This window comes from Chinchilla lanigera, unplaced genomic scaffold (genome assembly GCF_000276665.1).
Source record: "Chinchilla lanigera isolate Chin_1 unplaced genomic scaffold, ChiLan1.0 scaffold00084, whole genome shotgun sequence".
Lineage (NCBI taxonomy): Eukaryota > Metazoa > Chordata > Mammalia > Rodentia > Chinchillidae > Chinchilla > Chinchilla lanigera.
Window position 1 is genome coordinate 7,804,983 of NW_004955485.1, and position 24,609 is coordinate 7,829,591.

Here is a 24,609-nt window from a genome sequence, read left to right on the forward strand (position 1 = left end):
GGGTTGGGTGAGTGGTGGGGAGAAGAGGAATGACCCTGGAGAGGGTCTGCACCGGCCCACTCACCCCTGCAGCCTGAGCCTCGCTCCTCCCCCACTGACCAGAGGGAAGCAAGGTCCCTGCAGTCACTGTCGCATGGCCGGAGTCCCCAGCTCGGCGCCCTGCGCCCTGGGACCCCTGCCTTCTCCTTGGGCTTCCCCGTCCTGCCTTCCTCTAAGTGGCTGCTCCCCGGTTCAGGCAACTGAAAGAGCACAGGACTCAGGTGCTTCTGCAAACACATTTAATGTACTTAGGTTACACCACAGGAGAGGGGCAGCGGAATGACATCTAAGTGAGTCACTCGAAAATCCTTACGAAAGTCCCAGGCTGGCTGAAGCCCCAGGAACTGAGTCGCCACTGACATTAAAAACTAATAGAAAATTTTACAAAAGTCTGCTCACTGCAGCATTCAGATACTGGTACAAAAGGAGGGGTCTTCCTACGGAGGTCCTGACTTGTAACAGGGAGCCGGGCCCCTGACCTGCTGCGGACGTCCTGGAAGCCAGAAAGGGAAGACCAGATTAAAAGGAGAGTGCTGGGAACTCTCTGCCCCACAGGGGCCCTGACCTGCAGGCTTCCTGCATCCTCAATTGCAAAACCCTGTGCCAAACCCTCAGGTCTGGCTTGCAGGATGCTCCAGCTCCTGCTCCTGCTCCTGCTCTGCCCCTTGCGTTGGAGGGGAACAGGGGCAGAGAACCAGCAGACCCACACCTTGCGGGAGCCTCCCAGCCCTCTGGAGCACCGGCTGGGGTCACCATCCTCTCAGAGCCCACGTTGGACCTGGGCACCCCAGAAGTCTGCTTTGGATTGTGGGCATGCAGCTGGCGGGGAGCCCCTTCTCAGAAGCCTTAGCATCCGGGGCCTGGTGGGATGGGCAGGGACTGGACAAGCCTGGAGAAAGCCTGTAGAAGAGGCAGCCAGGGAGGCTCCTGACCTCCTCATCCACAGGAGCTTGCGGGTCCCACAGAGCCGCCAGGAGCCGTGCTGGGGATGTTCCGAGGTCCAGCAGGGCCCTTCTCACAAACCTGCAGCTCAGTGGAGCACCCTCCCTGAGAAAGCTCTGGACAGAACCCAAGCCCAAGGGAGAAGAGGCTCAGAGGTGGCTGAGGGCCTCTGTCCTCACTGAGCTGGTGCGCTGGAGGGGAACGACGGGCACCGGTCTCTGCAGGACCCTGGATGTGCATGAGGCTGCCAGTGTGGCGGTGGGCAGGAAGGACTCCCAGACTTCCTGGGCTCCTCCTCTGAGCTTACCTGCTTCCTTCTGCCATCCCCTGCCCTCTGGCCAGGGCCACCATGCTAGTGGTGCCAACCCTCCAGGCCCGGAGCAAATTGTTTCCTGGAGGCCTCACAGACTGATGACAGCTTACCCTCCCCGAGCCAGGCAGATGCAGGCAGGGAAACCTGCAGCAGGGACCCTCAGGCAGGGCTCCAGGAAGGGAGAATCCACGGAGAAGCTGGTCGGGATGGCGAGGAATGGAGGCCCAAGAAATGTCAGGAGAGGATCAGGCAAAGGCAGGGCTGCCGTGCGGGCAAAGGCCAGTAAGCAACCTTCTGGAAAAGTCCTCATACCAGGTCCAGAGAGGACTGGACCTCAGCTGGCAGGACTTGGAGCAGCACCCCTCATATGTCACCGGTTGATCTGCCCTGAAACACTGAGTATGACAGTTCACAGGCAGCCCTGGGGTGTGCAGGAGGGGCAGGCCTACTGGGCCTTGGGGCCTGATCCTGCTCTCTGGAGCCTGGTCAGGGCCCTCATGGGCCTTTAGCTGGATCTGTCTTTGGAGAGTGCACCTATGGGCACCCTGGTGGTGTCTGAGTACGGTGGAGACAGGCCAGGGCAGGAGGAACCCGCTGCGTCCCTGACAAAGTAACTTTGCTTGGGAGAGGCCTGAGGGTCATCTTGAAGTAGTAGCAGTCCCTTGAGTAGGAGGTGACTGGGCAGGATCGGAACTTGCCGATCCTAGGTCGGGAGTAGGAGATACCTCAAGAGGAACCCCCAAACCATGGGCTAGAGAGGCTGATTTCTGAAAGGCAGACTGTGAGCTGTGAGTACTGGGGGAAGGGCCAAGGACAAGAGGCCCGGATGCAGGATAGGAACAGGGATGAAAGATGAGAAAAGCGTGGAAGGAGGGAGGGAGGCGGAGAGCGGCGTCAGCAAAATCCGAGTGAAGGAGAGTCGGAGAGGGTGATCGCTCAGGTTTTAATCAGCCTGAGTCCTACACCCTGGGAAGCCCAGGGAATGAGGCGGCAGCGGCGGGGGTCAGAGATGCAGGCCCAGGCCCCGACTGGCAAGCGGGGGTGGCCTGGGGGTGGTCCTGGGAGGCCTGCCCAGCTGGGAAGGCCTGGAAGATGAGGCTGTGGCCACCAAAGCCCTGAGCCCCTAAGGACCCTGGAGCTTGCAGGGCCCAGTCCCTGGGAAAGCTGCAGCCCTGCCTCGCGGCCCCAGGCGAACTGGGCAAAGGGCTGTGTGCACAGCGCATCTCCAACCTCCCTGGCACCGGCTCCGGGACGCAGCTCTGCCAGGGCTTGGGCCGGCAGGCAAGAACCACGCATTCTGCTCTGGCGGTGCTATGTGGGGAGACAGGGCCCAGGTCCCCATCTGAGAGAATGAGAAAGTTCATCTGGAAATAAGGTTCGGTTTAAAAATATTATATACATGGCTTCTGGACATCTTTGCTCAGCAATAAAATACCATCCGGTTTCTACAAAATAAAATAAGGAAAAAAGCCAAACACGACCGGAGGAGATGCCTCGTGGCCCTGTGGTGGAAGCAGCCTGACTAGCACAGGCTTGCCCGAGTCTAGCTGGGCAGCGCACCCTTATGAGCACGCTGCAACCAGGCCGTGCGGCAGGGACGGGTGAGGACCAGGCCATCCCCACCATGGGGACAGTACGGGTCCAGAGTCAGACCTTTAGCCGGAACCTGTGGCAGCAGCGGGGAGGAGGGGTCTGCGCATGCCTGCGCACTGGCTTGGCGGCCAGAGGGCCTGGCCCCATGGCCCCAGCTGGGAGAGCGAGGCCCCAGCGCCGGCAGGAAGGTGGGGCAAGGGGCCCGTGCACGGGGTCCACCGGGCTGTGGGTGTGGTGGCTGTGTAGTCATCCTCACACTTGTCCTTTTATTGAGGGAGTCTTTCTTTTGCAGCTGTTACGCCGGAAGTCACCGGGGAACACCTGGGCTCCCCTCGGCCCCTCCAGGGCCCAGCCCAGGCTAGTGCAGTGGACTGTCGAACACCACATCAGGGAGGATAGAGACTTTGAGCTTCTTTTCAGGCCAGCTGTACTCTTTGGGAAGTTTGAACTGTGGGGGAGCAAGCACAGACCCAGCACACACATGGTTAGCAGACTCACTGCCTTTGTCCCAGAAACTGCAGAAAGGCAGGCACTTGTCCAGGCCTCGTCCCTGAGGTCTGGGGCAAGACAGGCCATTGGAGGCCTGGCTTCCCTCCGCAGGGCCCAGGTGGGTGGCCGGGCTCCGGTCACAGGGGTCCCCTTGCTGCCGCCTTCCCCCTGCCTTGCTAATCGCTAACTGGCCAGGACGTGTGTTTTCAGTTTTTTTCTCCACTGTGCTGACCTCCCTCCTGCTCACTTCCTTGGTTCTGCCTCTGGCCACAAGCACGTAAGGAATCTGCTCCCTGAGGCCCTGGGCTGGAGGATGGGGGGCCGGGTAGGGTGCAGATGCTACAGGGAAGTGGCTTGAGGTGTGTCACTGCCATGGCCTCGCTTTCTCATGGCCTCTCTTTCTAAGGCTGACGTGGGAAAGGCCCAAGAACCTGTCCTCTGTGTCTTTTGCTGAAAGTCAGCCTCAAAGTCAGACTGCACTATGCCCTTGATAGCAGCAGAGGAGGCCGAGGGCGGCTTGGGAGCGGTGAAGGCTCTGAAAGAGCAAGTCCTCACGCGGCTCCTGGGAGCGCAGCAGAGAGCCTCGTGGTGGCCGGGACAGGCCAGGGCCTTCCACCCCAGGAAGCGCTAACCAGCTCAGTTTGGTTTCTCCCACTCACGGGGGTTTCTGGGGAAGGGCGAGGAGAGCTGACATTCGCTCCCTAGGGATTCTAAGGCTTGCAGTTAGTGTGGGGACTGGCTGGTCCCCAAGTGCTTGTGGATGTGGACTGAGGCTGGAGCTTGGAAACTAGGTCTCTTCTATTTTATTTTACTTATTTTTTCCAGGACTGGGGAGCACACTCAAGGCCCGGTGCACCCTAGGCCAGTGCTCTGTCACTAAGTGGCACCCCGGCCCAGGCCTGTCTTTGGCTTGGCTCTAAGGCAGGCCGGGTGGGCAGGTGAGAACAGGGCTCCCGCACTCTGGGGGCTGGGCCGGAGGTCTGACGCTCCCCGACACTTCCTGGCTGGCTCTCGCCACCTCCCTCTGATGGGCTCTCCACGCCAGGACACAGTGGAGAGTGGGGCGGGTGTGGGGATAGCCTCTGGACAGGACAGCGGAGCAAAAAAATAGAAGTCGTTTTTAGTGACCTACTTTCCTGAGCTCCCACTGGCTCCTGGCCCTCTCGCCTGGCCTGTCTCCCTGCCACCCCCTCAACACCCAAGCTCAAAGCAGCAGCCTGGTGCAGTGCCTCCCCAGTGTGACGAGGACTCTCCAGAAGCACTTCGGGGCAGCTGGCTCTGGTCGGAGTGAATGGGGACCCGGGCTTCACCGACTGGGGACTTGTGGGGGCTGGTGGGCCAGCATGGAGGAGACACTGGATGATTTTGAAATGTGCAGTGAGTCAGGTCATCAGGCTGTACCCCAGAAGACTGAGGGTACACTGGACCACTGGGGTGACTGGCTCGGAGGGGCTCCTGGCCCAGCACAGTCCACCCCAAGCACTCTCTGTAGCCTCAACGTTGGGGGCCTCCGTGTCCTGCCTGAAGGAGCCCTGGGAGCCCTGGGTGGCGAAGGAGCTCTCCCTGAGGCATACTTCCTGGCAGACAGGGCACGGCAAAGGTCTGCCTCTGCCTCAGGAGAGAGGCCAGAGAGCTCTCCAGAGGCCTGGGCAGCTTGCTAATGTTCCACTAACCCATCAGGCATGGAGGCCAGGAAGGCTCGGATCCCACTGGTGTTCTGGTTAGGAGGCGGCGGGGAGGGAAGGGACTTTCCGGGATGAGGTAAGTCCCCACAGACGAGGGTGCTGGGAACAAGGAAGAAAAACAAAAGGGATTATGGGCTCCATCCCTGTGCCCGAGACAAGCAGCCACGGGAAGGCCCTGCCAGCTCTTCAGGCCCCAAACTCGCCAGAAAGAGGCGACTAAGGGGAGCCTGTGGCTGGGGAAGGAAGGAAAGGAGAGAGGCTCCTGGGTGGCCCGGGGCCCCCGCTGCCCACCAGAACTCCCCCGTGGAATGTTCTCTGGCAGCAGACATGGGCTTTCTGTTCAGAACCTGCCAGGGAGCAGCAGGGGCTGGGGAGAACTTGTACTGGCCTGAGCGCCCTGGCTGCCTCTTCAATGAGGTTCTCAGGAGCCGGCAAGTCAGACAATTTGCTGGTGTCCGCACAAGGACGGGGGTGGGGCGGGGACAGCTGTGGTCCATGGACACAGAGGAAAAGCGAAGCTGTTTAACACTGCTGGGGGCTTCAGCCTCTCCCCACACCTCAGGCAGCAGCCTGCGACACAGACACGCGTCACAGGCCCGAGCGCCTGAAGACCGGCCCCCCAGGACAGAGAAACCAAACAGGCTTACTTCCTCGGGAGAAGTCAAATCTTCTAAGTCTTCCAACATTTTCTCTACAAACTCTTCAGTCAACAGAATCTAGGAAGAAGGCACAGGGGAGGCCTTTCTTATTTTTTTTGAATGGGTGGTCTCTTTACCAACTGCCAAGTGGTGACTCTTCCTTCTGGCCCTGGAGGAGGCGCGAGCCTGCTGATCAGCCCCAGGGAGGCCTGCTTCCTACCACGCTCCCAGTGCCCTCGCTGCTGCCGCCTGCCACGGCCAGAGCGGGGCAGGGAGGAGGTCAGAGCAGAGCGGAGAGGCCTTGGGGACATCTGGAGGTGGGCAGTGCCAGGGCCAAAAGGAAGATGGAAATCGGCGGGGACAAACACCAAACAAATCTTTCTGCCTGTTCAGGCCTCCTGCCCGAGGCAGGCCAGCAGAAAAGCCAAGGGCAGAGAGGAGCCACTGTCATGTCCTCCTTGCCCTCCCCCCAAACTTGGCAGACAAAAGGAATCTGTCTGACTGTGGAATATAAGCCCTGTCTGGAGTCTGGAAAAGCCCCGGAAGATACATCCCAGAAAGTCTGAGCTGGAGAATGCGGAGATTACGGACCAACCTCTCATTTTACAGATGGTGTGCAGAATCTACTTCTCTCTCCACCACAGAATCCACACTCGCTCGGCCTGGTTCCTCTGCCCTAACCTGCTGACCCAGTCAGCCTCTGTGCGGTTTTTTTTCCTTTTTTTTGAGACAGGTCTATGTAGCCCGGTTTGGCCTTGAGCTTGTGGTCCTCCTACCTCAGCCTCCCAAGGGCTGGGACTCCACACGTACGACACCGTGCCCTCCTGCTACTGAGCTCTTCAAGACTTCCGGGAAGCCTCTCCTCTAGGTTCCTTCCAGTTTCCCACTCTGCTGCTTTCGTCTGACACCTGCCAGCTCACGCTCTGATGTCGCAGGCAGTCTGGACCCACTCTGGCTGGCACGAGCACCACGTGCGGTGCTCTGGGCTGGTGGGAATGGTGCCCGCGGGGCGTCCCCAGCCCTCCTCCAGCACCTCTCTGGTCAGGCTGCGCTCACCCCGCACCCACACCTCCTCGAGCCCTGGTCTAGCTCGTCTTAACATTCGGAACCCTCTCTCCGCCCTCTGTCCTGCTCACACGGCCTCCCCAGCTTCCCCAGGCTGTGGCTCTCCCTGCCTCTCTACCTCTCCGCAGATCCTGGGTCAGTGAGCAGGGCGGCCACACGGAGGGCTCCTCCGAGCGAAACCCTCCTGTGGAAAGGACGGGGACTGAGAACTTGGGGAAACACCCACCCGGCTTCCCAGGGGGCCGGCTGACTCTGATCACGGAAGTCTCCACGCCAGGAGAGGAGCTAAGCGGCAGGGAGAGGGAGGCCAGCGAAGCGAGAGTCACGGGGGACCTCTGGGGGCAGGGTGCCCGGAGGAAGGAAGCTGACAGGGTGGAGGTGACACGTGAGAACACGACCTCAGCTGAGCAGAAAAAACACCATCGCACCCAGGGTTCTTCCAGTGTCCTTACAGACAAGAGAACCGAGGCAGACAGGGCACAGCACACAGCTGTGGGGCTCAGCCCAGGCCACAGTGCAGCCACATCTGGGCTGACTCCGCGTCTTAAGCGCTTCTAATGAGCCTTGAACTCTCAGCTCCAGGACACACACTGTGCCCATCCTGGTGGCTCGTCTCCCAGCGGACGGCCCCTCCCTTGGCTGACAGCACGCATCCTCCATCCTCCAGTCAGGGACAAACAGCTCTGACCACTGGCCCCTGTCTCCTCACCAAAGTTTCTGTTCCGAGAGGTCAGGCCTCAAGTGGAGCCAGGAGCGAGATTTAGCGTCAGAGGACAAAGGCAGCCTAGCAGAGCACCCGCCACCGGTTCCCCTCTGCACCCTTTCTCCAGCCCCCTGCGCGGACAGATCTTCCTGGGCCGCAGCCTCAGCGGGTCACACGCAGCCCTCCAGCGGCCTGTGCCTTGACCCTCTCTCTTGTATCCAAAGGGTAAAGCCCGACCTCCAAGGCCAGAGGCTCTTGATCACTTATCACCAGTCTGCCTGAGTAGCACAAAAGTCACATTTGTATTTCCTGGCATTTCCGGGGCTTGCTGCCATCCCTGCAAAGGCCAGAACAAACACAAGCATAGCTCAAACCCAGCCTGTGACAGTGGCTCCGGCCGGGCCACACTGGGCTCACTCTGAGCCCACAAATAACCTGGAGGGAGTGGCTTTCCGCTGGGGAGTGGTGAGTGAGTCTGGGACGGCAGCTGGTGCTGGGGGAGGGGGTGTGCAGGCCTGCGCCACCCAGTGAGACCACAGGGCGCTGTTCTTCCGCCACAGGAACGGTCATGCCACCAACACTCAGTCCTAAACCCGGTGCTCTGACAGAGGTCTGGAACTGGTGCCGGAGAGGGTGAGCTGGGGAGGCTTTCAGCAGAGCTACACCAAGTGCAGCACCATCTGTGTGGACTTATTTCGTACTCAGCCGGGGGAAGCGATGGCAAGACCCCAAAATGGGGGAAAATTCTAGTCACTCCTCCATTTTCACTTCTGGAGATTTGCTAGTTTCTGCTGGAAACCTCACATTATTTTATTTTTAAAAATTAAAGGGAAAATTATACACGAGATCTGCGTCATACTAAGGATGACCTTCTCTGCAAAGAAATACGACAGACTCATAGCTCCAGGCACCTAATTTAATTTCCTCTGGGGTTAGACCTGGGAGCCTCGGACTGAACAAACAGGCCCTGTTCTTTGTGTATGTCAGAGCTGGAGCTGAGAACGTGAACAGATCTGATCAACAGGACACCGGAGACGAACAGCGACGACGGCGCAGCTCCGACGCAGCTGTGGGAAAACCCGCAGAGGGCCAGGTCCGGGCTCCTCAGGCTCACCGGGTCCCTGTGGAGTGGCCTGGCCCAGCCACAAACAAAGCTGGGAGTGACTATGACAGTGGAGCTGTCATTCCACAGACTCCAGCGGAGGTCCTGCACGGGATGGGACTCTCATCCTCAGTTTGCAGGGCAGTGGGTGCCAAGAGGGAGGGGAGACGGTATGCAGGACTCCAGAATAAGACGTGACAGGTGGCGGCAGACACCTCTGCAAGCCTGCATGCACGGGGCTGGCTTTTCTCTCTCTCCTGATGAGACAGATCCTTGGTACGATACTAGAACTGGCTTCACCCAATGGCCTGGAAAACCAGCAACCCCAACCGCAGCCAGCCACACGTCTCCAGGCCACATGCTCAGTTCAGCCGGACAGGAGCCCCACGTGTCACAGACACACAGCCTCAAGAAGCCAGGCTGGCCAACTGCAAGGGAAGGCAAGCCATGCCCCAAGATGGCTTAAGTGCGGCCAGTAAGGAAAATTTCTAGGTCAGCCTGATGACTGCGTACACTTCAACCACTGCTCGATTAAAACACAGAACGAACAACAAAGACAGTTCCTCTAGACTAGAAACAAGCAACAAAGATGATGATAATAATGACAATGATAACTGCACTCTTGAAGAGCAGGGTATAAAACGCTTAAGTTTGTGCACAAAGAACCCTGGGAGCAAGGAGACCCTCTAGTGAGAGACGCCCTAAGCACAGCTGAGCAGTGCACTCCCGAAGCTGTTGGAAACACGGAGGCGTGAGGAGACGGAAGCCCCTGAGTCAGAGTACCAGGGCAAGGCCCAGGCACCTGCATATTAAAACACGCACCCTAGGCTCTCATGGTGGATGAGCACTGCAAAATGGGCTCAGGGGGAAGGGGAGTTCGGGGACAGGCTTCACCAACAGTTGGTGGCTGCAGCTCCACCACCATCTGACTAGCCGAGCCAGGAGGGGAGACAGGGGCTGCCCCTGCTCACTCCTACCTCTGACCAAGGAGGGGCCTGGAATCCAGGTTAGCAAATTATTCCAACAGCCTCGCACCAGGTGCCTTAGGACAGCGTGGCTGGTTGGTGGTCAGGGAGGATTGTCAACAACTTTTCAATTCTCCAGGCCCCAACAAGTTCCAGAAAGGAACCTGAAAAGGGATCTTTTGTCTGCGCCTGCCCTGGGCAGGCCGGCTGTGCTGCAGGCAGGGGCCTAGCTGCTGCAGAGCTGACGCCAATTCAAATGTCTGTGGTCAATGATATTTCTGAGTGGCTGACAATGCCCACTCCTTCCCCTTGGTATGACAATCCGCACTCTGTCCAGGTCCTTGCGTGCTCTGTGTTGACATGCTGTTCCTGCTTCCCAGCAAGTTGAGCTTTCTCTTCCCTCCCTTTCCTCCTCGCAGGGAAGGAAATGCGCTGTTGACAGCGGCCGGGCCTGCCAAGGTGCCACTGCAGCACCCAGAATGGCAGCAGAGGAGGCAGGCACAAGCAAGCAGCTCCGTCTGTGACCCTTCTCCTCACCCAGGCCAGACAAAAGCCAGGACATAGCCTGCAGGCACCCCCAACCGCACCGGGAGGGGGCAGAGCCATGTGCTTGTGGGCAGCGGGGCCCAGTGGGGCCTCCAACAGGCCGAACTTATTTCCTGTTCCCAGTGGGTGGCCAGAAGCAGGCTCAGACTCCTGCTCTGCTTGCTGCTGGGGACACAGTGGTGAGTTACAGCCCTCCCTTCCCCAGGCACGCTGCTGGACTTTAAATCTTCTAGGCAGAGCCCTGCACAGTGAAGAACCTGGACAGCCCAAGCAGAGGTCTCCAGGGACAGCAGGTGTGGCCAAGTCCACCCGTGGAAGGGGAAACGGCAGCCATCGCGAGGAGCTGCCCACCCCGGAGACGGGCTTCCCCAGAGGGTGGGTGTGGGGGAGGCGGGGGCACAGCTCACTGGGGACTCCTCCAAGCCTGGCTGGGAGCAGCAGATCCCACTTCTAACAGCTGCTGGGCATCTTCTCCTGAGCCTGGGGCCTCCCTTTGGGGGTGCTAGGGGGTGGCTGGGCCTGAGGCAGCTACCTGGGTGAGCTGTTAGACACCACACAGCTGAGAAAGCAGTATAGGGCCCACAAAAATATTCTGCTGTTAGGCGATGTGACCCCTCTGTGACCTCTGGGCCTGGTGGGCTGGGCTCTGCTCACAAGACTGACACCCAGCCACGACAGGCGTCCGCAGTTTGGGGACACGGGTAAGCGGGGCAGAAGAGGGCCTTGGCAGGCTCCAAAGACCCTTTTGCGGTGCTCAGGTTGGCTGACAGACCTTCCAGTCCCAGCAAGGGTGAGCAGCAGGGGTGGGGCAGACGGGAAAGCGGGCAGGGGTAGGGCTGCCCTTGCTCTCGCCTCTGCGGCTCCTCGCAGAGGCACAGCTGTCTGCCCGGCACGCGGGCTCCTGTGCGTCTGCACGCCCGCAGCCCGCCTCTCCCGGCCCGGGTCTCTCAGGACGGAGGAACGGAGGGGACGAGTGCTGGCACAGGAGACGGTGGGTGAAGGGGTCGCTCGGGGCCATTCCTTGAGCTCTGGACAAGGGCTCAGGGTCCCTAGCCCGCCTTTCCGTCTCAGCCTCTCTGCTGTCGCTCTGCCCCCGAGCATGCAGGGTGTCTGTGCCTTGCTTTCCACCAGGAGATAACAGGTCTGGGCTGGGCGCCAGCGCCAGGTGCCAAGGCTGTGAGTGAGGCCTCCCGGGCTGATGCAAGAAAGTCCTCTCTGCCTCTCCCACTTCAGCTGGGACTCCCTGGGCGAGTTCAAGCCGCAGCCAAGAGAACACACGTCTCGGCTTCCCTGCACCCTGGGTCTGCTGCGTTCTGCTCCTTCCTGCTCCTCTGCCCCGAACAGGCTTGAGCACACAGCCCTAGGTAACACCCGCCCTGCAGCACGGGTCAAAGATGCCTTTGTGCTGGGCTCACACCGAGGGGTCTGGGCCCTTCCTGGTGTGGCCGAGCGGGCCCCACCTGTGACTGTAAGTCTGACCCTAGCCTCCAAGAATCCTGCAGACTCCCAGGGTGACAGCCACACCCCAGAAGAGACCTAGAGGCCCTCAAGTCCTTACAAGCCCAGCTTCCCACAAGCTAGGGAGCTGCCTGTGACCACAGAGGCAGACCCTAAAGGGGAGGAGAGCCGGCCTGCAGATGTGGAAACTGCTGACTGCCTGTGGGGGGGTAGGGGGGAGGGGAGGGGGCTGGTGTGGGTGTTGGCTCCAGGGCTGAGACCCTGGTGCCTGGGGGTAGGGGAGGTTTCCAGAGTTCCTTGCAAAGGGCCTGAGAAACCCCTCGGTGATGGAGGGAGCATGCCTGGGATGTGGGGCCTCGGCCAGCCTTCCCGAGCTCTCCTGCGAGCAGGCCCGTGGTGGACCACACTAATGAGCCCGTAACATAGGCCTCTGATTAAGCAGCTCCCAGCACAGCAACTTTATTGAAACACGCTGAGGGCAGTGGCTGTTCCCACTGCTTCCTGGTTCCCTGGGCAACAGCCCGCGGCACCAAGTGCCCTAGCTCAATGAGGCGCTGCCGGGGAGCGAGGTGTTGGGAATACCAGGAGCCAGAGGGCCAGGAGATTGGGATTTTCTATGGGGTTCAGAAGCTCCCTTCCAGAGGAGTGAGGGGCCACATGACACTGGCTGAGTCCTCCAGGGCCTACAGTTCTGGGGCGCCTGAAAACCCATGACGCCGATCACCCCACCGCTCAGGCCAGGGAAACATTCCCGGGGTTTGGCAGGGCTCTAAGGGCAAGTTCAGAGTTGAAGATACGACATAAAACTGGATGGACTTCACCCCCAAAGCATGGGAACCTTCAGTACACGCACGGGCGGGGGCACTTGTGCTCAGAGCGTGTGCATGCCGTCATTTCCTCGAATGGCAGCCTGCGGACTCAGGAGTCGGGGCCTCTTGCGGTCTTCCCCAGCAGCTCCGCCAGGGAAGAGCCAGCCCCACCCCCATGTTCTTGGCAGAGGTGGCAGGCCGGGGCATAGCCGGGCTTAGGAGGAAGGGGACTTCCACTTGTGCTGTGCTAATTGCAGTGTTACATTTTAGAGCTTTTGCTACAGTAACAACCAATACCACGTGGACAGAAATCTAATGTTACCAAGTGGGACTTTTAAAATGTATTTATAACTTTATAGTTCAAAGTAATTTTGTTATGAAACAATGTAATAACAACAGTGGAAAAAGGCAAGATAATTTATGGAACACAATATCCCTAAAGCACTAGCTTCCATTTCTACCTCAGCTGAGTCTGGGGAGTGTGGTTGGTGTTCTTTGTTTGCTGTTTGTTTTAATTAAGGGTTAGAATTTTGGTGGGAGGGAGGGGGAGGCTGCCTTGAAGGAGAAAGAATTCTGCAAGCAGACTTACGCTGACAAACATGTCCACGTCAGGAGTACAAATGCTTGGCCAGGTGTGGTGGCGCATACCTGTAATCCCAGCACTCGGGAGGCTGAGGCAGGATTGCCACGAGTTCAAGACCAGCCTGAACTACACAGTGAGACCTTGTCGCAAAACAAAACAAAAAGACTATATATGCTTTGCAGACTCCCAGACTGGGTCAAACCCCCGGAACCACTATGACCCCCTCAACACACTATAATTCTCCTATGTTCTTGTCAACACAGCACAAAGCTGGGTCATCTTTTGGACAAGGTTAGGTTTCCTTCCTTCTGTTGGTCCTCCCTCCCTTTTTCTTTCTCTTTTCTTCCTTCCTTTCTTCCTTCCACCTTCCTTTTTTTCTGTCTACCCCCTTGCTGAAGAGTCCCTCCCTCCCTGCCTTCTCTTTCCTTCCTTTCTCTTTCTTTGTCTGTCTCTGCCCCGCCCCCTCTCCCTGGGGACTAGACTGGAGCCTTGTGCGTGCTAGGCAAGTGTTCTCCTACCGAGCTGCACCACTGGCCCTCAATTCCCTCTCCAGACACCTGAGAGAGGTAAGGTAAAGTGTTCTTCCCCTCGCTCCAAAAGCCCACAAGGAGAGTCGATGCGGGCGGAGCACTCCTTAGGGACCTGGACGGCGGCGGGGTGGGGGTGGGGGGAGGTGTTGGAAGGAGGTCAAGTGCGTTAGCCCCAGCACTGGGTTTGGCTTTGGCTCTGGAGCTGAGCTGCCTGGGACCAGCTGGCAGGCTTCTGCTCAGACAGGTGGGGCTTCCGCCAGGGGGAACAGCAGAGCTGGTGGACCGGGGTGTGTGGGGGCACCTCTGCCCACTGCACCCAACCTACCCATCTCAGCCCCAGGAAGACGCTGCCTTCGAAGCCTTCTGGTAAGATTTCCAGACAGCTGCTACAGTGGCTTCCACAGCACCTCTGTCTTGGTTTCCTGTACTTTAGTTTAGTTAGGACATGGAAAGCCCTATTTCCCCACGCCTGCATTTCCACAGGAACCAGAACCACCACTGGCAAGGAAAGGGGTCCCTGTGTCTCAGGTGAGAGGAGGGGGCCGGGAAGTACCCCTGGAACCACTGGCACAGGCAGCAGCGTCCAACTCCATGAGCCCACACAGGCCTCAGGCCCTGAGCCCAGCCCCCCGGGGCAGGGGCACCACCAGGAGCTGCGCAGGGAGGGGCGGGGGGGCAGGGGAGAGCCTGCGGAGAGAAGGGAGGGAGGAGAAAAGGGGCCTCTCACTTGTAACCAGGGTCCATGAGCCGCGTAAGGATGCTCCTCTGTGGCAAAAGCACCTTCCACTCCCGTGGAGACAAACGTGATGGCCATATCACCTGTGATACTTTTATATGTAAAGTGCCGTCCATGCAGGAGCCTGCCCCTGGGGGTAGGAACACGGAGACAGTGAGGAACTGGGCCTGTGAACACCCCAAAGTGCGGCAGGCCTTGCCGCACTTCTGGGACGACAGAGCTATGTTCCCAGAGGCAGGGGGCCTTGCAGCTGCCTTCCTATGGTCCACCTGCCCACTAATAGGCTACAGATAAATATGCTCACTGTAGCATCTGCAAAAAGAAGCCTCCAGCCGGGCATGGTGGCACACATCTGCGATCCCTGCATTCTGGAGGCAGAGGCAGGAGGATCACAAGTATGAGCCCAGCCCGGGCAACTCTGCTTAGACCCAGAGACCTGTCTCAAAATAAGTATTTAAGACCCAGGCGTGGTGGTGCACACCTGTAATCCCAGCACTTGGGAGGCTGAGGTAGGAATATCCTGTAAGTTCAAGACCAGCCTGAGCTGCATAGCAAGACCTTATCTCAAAAAAACAAACCACAAAAAAATCTTAAAAAGGGGTGGGGTTGTAGCTTGATTTGAAGATGCTGTGTTAAATCTCCAGTACTGGGGAAAAAAACAAGCAAGTAAGCACCAGCGGCTCTGTCACTAGCTCCTTGATGCCAGCCTTTCGAGGTGCTCAGAGCTGGCGGAGACCACTCTAGAGCAGAGTTCACAGAGCCTCAGGCGGGTGGAGGCCCCGCACCTACAGCTGAGAGGGGAGAACCCGAGGCCAGAGGGAGAAGCCAGCGACGTGCCCAGGGCCATGCCGAGTGGAGAGGAAGTCGCCGCCCCCTCTGGGGCCGGAGGTGGAGTGGTACCCACACAAATGACAGTGTGGTGCCTTCCCAGCAGGACACTTCACAAGGTCCAGGGCAGAATCTTTCATCTGCTCCTGGGTGCTCCTGTAATGTTTAAATAGCTAGCCTGAAGGCCACAAGCACAGTTTTGAGGAAGAAGCTGACGCCAAGTTGGGGTCACTCTGAGGGAGCAGCAAAAAGTCACTCTTAAATCCGTGGTCTGGAAATCCACCTGCGGGGAGCGCAGCCGGGCGCCAGTGAGCAAGAGCAGCCAGCAAAGCCTGCTTCTTCGGGTCACCTCGCGCGCGCGAGCCCTTCACGGTCCTCAAGGCCCTGAGCCTGCACCCAGTGCAGCTGGGAGGAAATGGACGGACCCTGGTGCCAGGCTCTGCCAGATCCTGCTTACTCCGACCCGACCACTGGCTGCCTTTGCCCTGTGCTGCCCAGGGCGGCTGGCCAAGTCTGGGTACCTTCCAAATGCTGTCCCCAGACTCCAGGGACAACGGGCACAGTGAACCGTACAACCACTTCTTCCTTGTCACTGTCCCGAGTTTAGAGTAATTCTCTCCCTTTTCTCTCCTTCCTTTCTTTCTCTCTCTTCTTTTTTCTTTTCATTCTTTTGTTCTGGAGTTTTGCTTTGATCTGAGACAGGGCCTTGACATATAGTCCAGACCAGCCTTGAACTCACCATGTAGCCCAGGCTGGCCTCAAATGCCTGGTGATCCTCCTGCCTCAGCCTCCTGGATGCTGAAATTATAGGTGTGCACTGCCATGCCTAGCACTTCTTTGAGACAGGAGCTTGCAATATAGTTTAGGCCAGCCCTGAACTTGGTATGTAGTCCAGAATGGTCTTGAACTCACGGTTTTCCTGCCTCAGTCTTGAGCGCTCGGATTACAGGTGTGCACCACCAAGCCCAGCTTTAGAGGGATTTGTACTGTTTCCTCTGCTAGAAATATAAGGGTGGGAGCCTAGAAATCCATGCAGTGCCATTCCAGGAGTCAGCCCAAAGCAGCACCCTCAAGCAGACAGCTCACTTCCAGCCTCAGGGCTGCGTGTTGGACTTTGAACAGCAGCAGAGGGACACAGCTGGGCTTCCTGGTCCCTCAAGGAGTCAGCCGCACTGGCTGCTATGTGTGAAGACTTAAGCATTTTCAGGGAAGAGAGGCAAGCAGGAGAAAGTGGAGCCCAGCCCCTGGAACCCACTTCCTGACAGCCCAGTTCTACTGGCGGCCGAGTGTATGGGATGCAGGGTCATCTGAGGGCCTCTGCTTACTGACCTCCCCAAGGTGAGCGGGGCTGACGGGCAGCTCCTGAGCGAAGAGGCGCTCCTCAGCACCTGCTCCCTGTGGCCTCTGAGACTCCCGAACTAGCCAGACTGGAGACTGATGGCACTCTCGGCCACAGCCCTTTGCCCACGGGAGCTGCCCCTGCCCTGAGCTCAGAGATGTAGCTGAGAATCCCTCTTAGAGACCACTTCATGCTCCAGGGCCCACCGGCCACCCCCGCTGGACCCTGCACCCCACCTTGGTACCCAGAGCTCGGCGGGAGGAGTGCGCAGCCAGTGAGGGCTGGAGCCGGCATTCGGCGCAGACCCATGGTGCAGAGGCTCCCACGCAGGCCCACGTGTTCTCCTCCCTGCCAGCCCCAGACCTGCTCAGGTACGTGGGCTGCGCGGGTGCCTCCCTCCCCGAGGGATGGGCAAGCACGGGCCTGGTGGCTGCTGGAGGAGGGGGCAGGGCTCTGAGTGGTCCCTGCGGCCTAGCTGCACGGGGCGGTCTCGGCTCACCTCAGGCAGAGAGGGATGAGGGCTCCGGACTCCTGGTTGAATTTCAAATGTACGCTCTCGAGTTGCCGCGTACGGATCAGCTCGTGGGGAATCATGGCCGTGGAGCTCTCGCTTTCTAGGCTGTCTTTGCGGCTCCTGCAAAGCAAGCACCGGGGCAGGTTCAGCGTGTGGGAAGAGCACTTGCAGGAGCGGGGTGGGCGCTCCAGGTGGGTCCCCGGTCACCAGCGGCCGTGGGGCCCAGTCACGATTACGGCGGCCGGCCTTCAGCGCACCGGTCACAGGCCGGTCGTGCACCGCGCACACTGGCTGGCGGCTCCTCAGCACGCTCCCTGGAGTGCGCACTGTCACCATGCTCCTTTTATAGACAAGGAACTGGGACCGGAGCCACGCTCCTCACCAGGCCCCACAGCCGGTGCGGGCCGCAGCCGGGTCCAGAGCCTCCACTGTGGCAAACAGCACCCAACATCACAGTCTGTGCCACAGTGGCTTCTGCCCCCCGGAGACCAGCAGACCTCCTGGGAGCCCTCGCTCCCTGTTCCCTGCGGCCCAGACTCCAGCCCTCCAAGGCTGGCCTGAGAGGGCACCCGAGATCCAGCTCCAAAGGCTTCTGTCCGGCCGACCTGAAAAGGCTCTGTGCGTGTCCGCTCCTGCTCACAGCCAGTGTGCAGTGACACAGCAGCCTTCACCCAAACGACGCACGCTCGGGCGGAGAGGGCGGCCTGGGGCGCCAGAGCAGTGGGCCTGCTGGGAGCTCTGCACTGGCTCCTCCCGTGACCTTGGCCAGGGTGAGCTGCCACCGTGCTTCACACTCCCTCCTGCCTGTCCCCCACTACAGCTTGTCCTACAGCTGGGTCACAGGGGCCCTCTGCATGCTAAGATTCGCTCTTTCAAATTCAGATGCCCCGAATGACAACCTCTCAAATCCGCCTTGGCAGGAAATGAGGGTCACCCACTGATCCCACTCAAAAGGCCGGATTCCGGTTTGGGCTGTGAATCTCCGGACAATTCCCCAAGTGTCCATCAAAATACCGGGTGAGAAGCTCTCGTTATTTGTCATTCGAGTGGCAGGCAGGCGCCACCCAGGATGTCTGGGCTGCCCAGCCCCGGAGGGGCAGGACCAAGCTCCTCACGCGCTGGGGCATGATGATGGGGCTGCAGCCAGCGGGGTGCAGCGCAGGCAGAGCACCTGCCCGGCGAGGGGGCGTGGGCAGCGCGGGACAGCAAGACCTCAAGGTGAAGGGGCCAGTTACGCTCTGCTCAGCAACTTCTCCCTTGTGAGGCTCTACCCAGAGCTGATTGTTCTTTCACAAAAGCAGTCCCTTCCTCTGGCTGCCCAAAGCTGACTTGGGAACTGTTTACCCCTGGCTTTCCCTTGGCACGTCTTCCCAAGACCTGTGAACAAGATAAACATTATGGCCAAGAGGGCCACAGTTTGTGAGAACTGGAAGGAAATGCAGAGGTCATTTCATTCACCTCTTCCTTTTCGAAAAAGGGACAGCAAAGAACCCACGGCCACAGAGCTGGCCTGCAGCTGGCCAGCATGGGAACCTTGGACTTGTGACCAACTCTTTCCTCCACCAAGGCTGCTGTTCCTCAGGGCAACGCTGAGCCCCACTTCTCAGCCAGGCACTACTGAAGGGCTCAGAGGCGGCGCAGGGTCCCTTGGGGCCCACACAAAGGCAGAACACAGGAAGTAACGGCAGCCTGCACTCACTGAGAGCTCCCTCTGCGCCAGGCCCTGCGGGTACCACACTGCGCCCTCACCGGAGGCCTGACGGAGGTGCTCACAGAGGAGGGGAGGTGACGAGTCTAAGGTCAAAGAACCTTACAGTCTAAGGTCAAAGTTACTTTTTTTTAACTTTTACTTTTTAGGTGCTGGGAATGCAGGGCCTCACACATGCTAGGCAAACCCTTTGCCCCTGAGCTACACCCCTCGGCTCTCACCTGGAGTTGAAGGGGAAAAGCTCGCACAGCCACTCCTCTGTGCCATCCCCCAACGGGTGCTTACACCAGGGTCCCCCCATGCTCCCCAGAGGGCTGCGGCCGGGCCGGGGCGGTGGGGCTGCCAGGGTCCCAGCCTCTCAGACACAGGCGAAAGCGCTGACGAGGAGCAGTGGGAGGTGGGGTGGGGGCGGGTGGAGAAGAATCAACAGCCCACAGCCCAGAGGCTCCTGGGCTGGAGGGAAAAATAAATTGTTGAAAGTCAGCTAAAGTCACCTTGGTAACTGCCACAACACACTCACCCAGAAGGAGGACATCAAACCCAACTGCAAACAGCTTTAAAGAAATGGAAAAGGACTTAATCATCTGAAGAATTAATGTGACAAGTGCCCACATTTACACCTCCCACCAACCTTCAATCATTTGAAAAATGTACTTTAATCTTTTAAGAGAAGAAAAATTGCAAAATGCTAGATCTGCAGTACTGAAGCTGGGTATTTCCGGCATGCTGCTTCAATGGAAACGTGGCTGCTCACACACACACAGGAGCCCGGCTTTTTGCTGATTTGTTTTTTTCTGGACATCGATGCAGAAACATGAATTATTTGTGTGGGTTGGGTGAGGTATTAAAGCTGCAGCCGACACAGGTTTGCAATGTTTTGCATGGTTGTCAGCTTAATCTTAGTCATACAAAAATAAGTAGTGTGCTCAGCAGCATGGCCTCATTTTTTCAGTTGGGCTGTTTTCTCTGAGTTCCCCATAGAGAAGGCAGAGGTTTGGGGGCCAGCAGGGAGGGGCTCCTGGGACAGCGGGACTCAATCTACTGGGGACTGTCAGGGGCATGCTCCAGGAGGCAAAGTGCCGAACCTGACGGGTTTGCATTCACGTGACCTTGGGCAAATGATTTAACCTCTAAGCCTCGGTATCTTCTTAACGGGAATAAGTAACAGTAAGGTCACTACACCAAAGCAGTAAGTGCTCAAAATATAGCTGCTACTAGTCTCTCTGCTCTGCCTGTAAGAATATCCATGGCTTAATTGAAAATTGCTTCTTGTTTCCTGGGCCTGGAACCCAACTGTCTCTGACCAGGTCAGTTCCCCTGCTGAGCAAAGGTCCTGCCTGCAGCGCGAGGTGTGGGGGCCCCTGACACATGCTGAGACACTGCGGGTCTTGGTCAAGCAGGGGTGAGAGGGGACCAGGCCGACAAACCCGACGCCTTTGCTGTGCCGCGGGAGGCGGCTCCACTCTACAGGGCGCAACCTGCCCCTCTGCGATTCCCAGCACTGGCCTTCACCTTCCTACGACCCTCTTCCGAATCTCGAAGGCTACTTTCACACCCTGCCGACAGCTTCTTTCTCTATGACTGGTGGCCCCAGCTTTCAACTGTGCTCTTGACCAGGTCCTCAAATACGTCTATCCAAGCCTCCATTCCTTGGACTCACTGTAGCTTGTCAAACTAGAGCGTCGTGTCCAGAAATGAAGTGCTGTGTGTGGAAATGGGTGCAGTATGCGGTTTAGCCAGGCCAGATCACGGGGGCTGTACGACCCTTCTTGTGTGGGACACTTTGTTTCTGTTGCAGCTGTCATCGAATTGTCTATTCTTTGTAACCTCATCAAACTACCAACTCATACTGTACTCCGTCAACAAAATCTCCCTCCAGCTTTCTCCCCTGGGCTGCCCTTACCCTCTTGCTCCCCATCTAGTACCTGCTGCTGCTATTTGATGCCAAGAGCGGAACTCCGCTGGCTGGCAGGGTTTCAGGCAGTGTGATAACTGTGAACGGACTCTGGCCTCTATCACACGGGCATTCCTTCCTGACTTTGCATCACTGACTAAACTGATGATCTCGCCACCAATGTGCTCATCCTGGGCTGACTAAACAGCAAACAGGCTAGCCCTGGGCAGACAGACCACGCCGTCTGAGGAGGCCATTCGTGCAAGTGCAGGTCACCCCACCACCTCCACCCTCGCGCTCCTGGTGCTCTCTGCACATCTCTGTCTTGCCTACAACGCTGTCAGAACATTCTCAAAATGTCACGCTAAACCTCGCCAGCCTGAGGTCTCTGGCACTCCTCTGTCTACCAGGCAGGGGAACACAGTTCAGGCCTGACTTTCTTTCTTTTTTTTTTTTTTTGAGACAGGGTCTCACTGTGGAGTTGAGACTGGCCTTGAGCTCACTTTGTATCTGAGGCTTCTCTCGAACTCGCAATGATCCTCCTGCCTCAGCCTCCTGAGTGCTGGGATTACAGGGGTGCGCCACCACACCAGGTCTAGGCCTGACTTTCTGACTCTCAGGGCTTACTGTTTTCCCTTACAGTATTCAAAACCTCGCCAAGGATAAGCCAGCCTACGATTCTCCTGAGAGCAACAGCACACTCACTAGTCTGGAGCTGCAAGGCGCTCTTGGTACCTTCGAACGTCTGAGTGCTTCCAGCCTGTCCACAGCACAGTGGCAGAGCGCTTGCCTAGCAGCCGAAGCCCTGGGTTCAATCTCCGTACAGGAAGGAAGGGAGGAGGGAGGGAGGAAGGGAGCGGCTAGGGCAGGGAGGGAGGGAAAGAGAACGCTGACCGCAGCCTCTGTCTCTCACCTGCCAGTTCTGGCGTTCTCGGCACGACGCACCGTGCACGTGAACTGGGAGCTCTGAAAGCACAGCCTCTGCTCTCACTGTCACCTGTGTGACCTTTCCTAGACTGATAACCATTTGTTTTGAGATGAAGCATAACACATTCCACTAGCTTTGTTTTCTGTCACTGAATAGTATTACTCTGTACAAACAGCAAGGCCTTCTTGCTCCGAAGGGAAGTATACGCATAAAGTGGTTTCTTGCTGATCACAGTGCTTTTTAGCAAGACTCATTTTTTGGGGGGTGGTTTGTGAGGGTCTTGCTAAATTGCTAAATTGAGCTAAGCATGGTGGTGCAGGTCTGTAATCCCAGCACTCAGGAGGCTGATGCAGGAAGATCGCTGAGAGCTTGAGGCCAACCTGAACTGCATAGTGAGACCCTGTCTCCAAAAAAAAAAAGATTATTTAAAAAACAAATAAATTGCTAAATTGCCAAGGCTAGGCTCAAACTTGTGATTTGCCTTAGCCTCTCAGAGTGCTGGGATCACAGGTATATGCCACTACGCCTGGCTAAGACTCAGTTTTTGCTGGGTGTGGTGACACAACCCTGTATCCTCAGCCTTTGGGAGGCAGGAAAGTTGCTGTAAGTTCAAGGGCAGCCTGGGATGCTTGAGGCCAGCCGGAACTACATAGCAAGACCCTGCCTCAAAAAACAAAAATCAAAAACCAAAAACCAAAACCCCCCCTCAAAAAAAAAAAAAAAAAACCAACAAAAAACCAGACTCAGTTTTTTTTTTTTTTCCTTTTTTCTTTTTGAGACAAGGTCTCACTATGCAGTTCAGGCTGGCCTTGAGCTCACTTTGTAGCTCAGGCTGGCCTCAAACTCACAACAATCCTTCTGCCTCAGCCTCCCAAGTGCTGGGATTACAGGCCCGCGCCACCACACCCAGCCCCAGACTCAGTTCTTGAATTACAACTTTTCTTTTATTTTGGTTTTTGATACAAAGTCTGTCTATATAGCCAGACTGGCCTTGCTTGGGCCCGCTATGTAGTTCAGGCTGACCTTGAACTAGCGGAAATCTTCCTGCCTCAGCCTCCCAACTGCTGGGATTACAGGTGTGTGCCACCACGCCCAGCTGAGCTGGAGCTTTTCTTGACCCTGTTCTTTTCTGTTTTTGTTTGTTTTTCTTCCGGTACCAGGAATCGAACTCACGACCTTGCACTTGCCAGGCAGGTGCTTTGCCACTGAGCTAAATCCCCAGCCCCAACCCTATTCTTTTCATTTGTGCTAGTATAACATACTTCTCCTTCTAGCTATTGTACTGTATTCTTCCAAAAACCTGAGTTGTGTGAAGAACTGTCCATCTCCACCCTGGTCCCTGAAGGTAGTGTGCCTTCTTGCAGTTTCAGGAAATCATTTACAGTAACAATATCAAGAAAAGTCTTTTACTAAGCTTAGATGATGCTGCCGGGTCCTATTTTAAGCCCTGTATAAACTTTGCTCCATTTTCATAACACCCTATAAATAGGTATTATTCTCATTTACAGGTGAAGAAACTGAAACTCAGACTTCAATCACTGGCCCAGGTCAGGCAACGAGCTATAACAGCTGAGACAAAACCCAGATCTTTCTGATGCCAGCTAAAATGTCAGCATGTTTCTCCTAACAAATTCCCATTCCTCTTGACTGGTCTCTCCTTCTGGGGTCTCAGGGCCACAAACACACACCTCTTCCCTGAACTCTTCAAAGAACTTCTTTCCTAGAAGGTAGGTCAGGGGTTTTCAGAGTATTCGATGGAATTTTGAGAAGCTTCTAGAAAAAACAGGGATAGTAAGGATTAGATGCAGTTTGCTGCATGTCAGACTAGAGAGTCACAGAATGCCAGCACTTTGAGCCCTGAGGACTACCATGGGAGAACAGCTGTCCAGCCTCAGCTGGAGGACCCCCTTCTCCCGACGTCTCCTGAAGCCCGAGTGTGGCGGGACCGGCGGCCAGGCGTGCTCCGATGGCCCTACGTTTCCCCCTTGCTCGCCATGGCGCAGGCTGCCTTCTTCCGAGGGTGTCACTTGTCCCTTGCCCAGCTCTCTGACGGTCAAAATCAGGCCCGCGGCTGAGACCCTCTCCCTGCTCTTCCGCCCAAGATGGGCACTGCCCGCGGCGCTGGTCAGAGGCTCTGCCGCGCACTCCGCCCAAGCTCGGTTCTGGGAGGGTGAGGTTTCCAGGGCTTGGTCTGAGGCCAGTGTCCTTTCCACACACAGCACGCTGTCTTCTCACCGGCGTATGTGCTGCCGAGGCGAAGGGAGCACTGTCTCTTTTCACTGGGCACGGCAAGCTACAACAGCTCGCATGATGTCATTTCTTTGATTTTCTTTTTTTGGTACCAGGAGTCGAACTCAGGACCTTGCCCTTGTCAGGCAGGCACTGTGCCACTGAGCTATATCCCCGGCCCCTCTTTTTTTTCTTTTTTTCATTTGCTGATGGATTGACTGAAACAGGGTCTCATGATGTACTTAGGTTGGCCTTGAACTCGCAGTGATCTTCCTGCCTCAGCCTCCTAAGTGCTGGGACTACAGGAGTGTCCCACCATAACTGGCTATTTCTGTTTTTATTGTTATTTTTGTTTTGTTTTTTTCTGGTACCGGGAATTGACCTCACAACCTTGCACTTGCCAGGCAGGCGCTGTGCCGCTGAGCTAAATCCCCAGCCCATTTCTGTTTTTAAAGAGTCACTTTTTCCTGAGGTATCTGCCTGCTGGTGTGCTCTATGGAGCTCTGGACATGTGCAAAGGAGCCAGTGGTAGACTTCAGGCAGATGTGGCTCCAGTCTGCCCGGAAAGCAGGATAAGTTTTGCCCTCCTGAAGAGAGGAGTTAGTGACAGGTGGACAGCTGCACGTGGAGCTCTCCGACATCGAAACAAGGAACGTGCTTCACTGGGACTCTGGGGGTCTGACAGCCCTGTGTCACAGAGCCTCGGAGACGCCGACACCCTGTGCTGGAGACGGAGCACTGGGCCCTCTACAGCCCACTGCCAGTGCCCCCGTGGGGCCCCGCTGCTCAGGGCCCCATGGAGGACGCCCGTCAGCGTTAGGGTGTTATGTCTGAGGCTTTTCCTCGCTGTGACCGTTTCCTAGACTCTCGGACTTAACTTTTTTTTGGCATGGGGAGTACTAGGGATTGAGTTCAGGCCTTCACACTGAGCTACACCGCAGCTCTGCTTTCTTTTTCTTTTTCTCCTTCCTTC

General features: G+C 57.2%; 1 protein-coding gene and 2 long non-coding RNA genes across 11 annotated transcripts in view; 2 read left to right on the forward strand and 1 right to left on the reverse strand.

The window, feature by feature from the left end:
* Positions 1–261: 261 nt before the first annotated feature.
* Sufu (suppressor of fused homolog (Drosophila)) overlaps positions 262–24,609 on the reverse strand; it is a 120,171-nt gene continuing 95,823 nt past the window's right edge. For 2 of the 8 annotated variants that reach the window (XM_013504038.1, XM_013504037.1), the window contains exons 9-14: positions 16,863–16,997; positions 14,188–14,326; positions 5,709–5,777; positions 5,450–5,547; positions 5,050–5,160; positions 2,219–3,335 (exon numbers count right to left, since the gene is read on the reverse strand). In XM_013504038.1, coding sequence (XP_013359492.1) covers positions 3,140–3,335; positions 5,050–5,160; positions 5,450–5,547; positions 5,709–5,777; positions 14,188–14,326; positions 16,863–16,997 — 748 coding nt within the window. In that variant the 3' untranslated portion in view covers positions 2,219–3,139. Of the gene's footprint in view, positions 533–2,218; positions 4,459–5,049; positions 5,548–5,708; positions 5,778–14,187; positions 14,327–16,862; positions 16,998–24,609 lie in introns of those variants that run through there. The other 6 variants (XM_005403833.2, XM_005403832.2, XM_013504039.1 and 3 more) reach the window with 5 other exon arrangements.
* Positions 6,992–12,780, forward strand: LOC106146579. The gene is made up of 2 exons (XR_001231078.1): positions 6,992–10,373; positions 10,683–12,780. It is a non-coding gene; the product is annotated as an uncharacterized LOC106146579 (long non-coding RNA).
* On the forward strand, positions 13,358–18,780 carry LOC106146578. Of its 2 annotated transcripts, none has more exons than XR_001231077.1 (3): positions 13,358–13,496; positions 16,563–16,734; positions 17,227–18,780. It is a non-coding gene; the product is annotated as an uncharacterized LOC106146578 (long non-coding RNA). The 2 variants fall into 2 exon arrangements; XR_001231076.1 differs by lacking the exon at positions 13,358–13,496 and adding an exon at positions 15,819–16,362.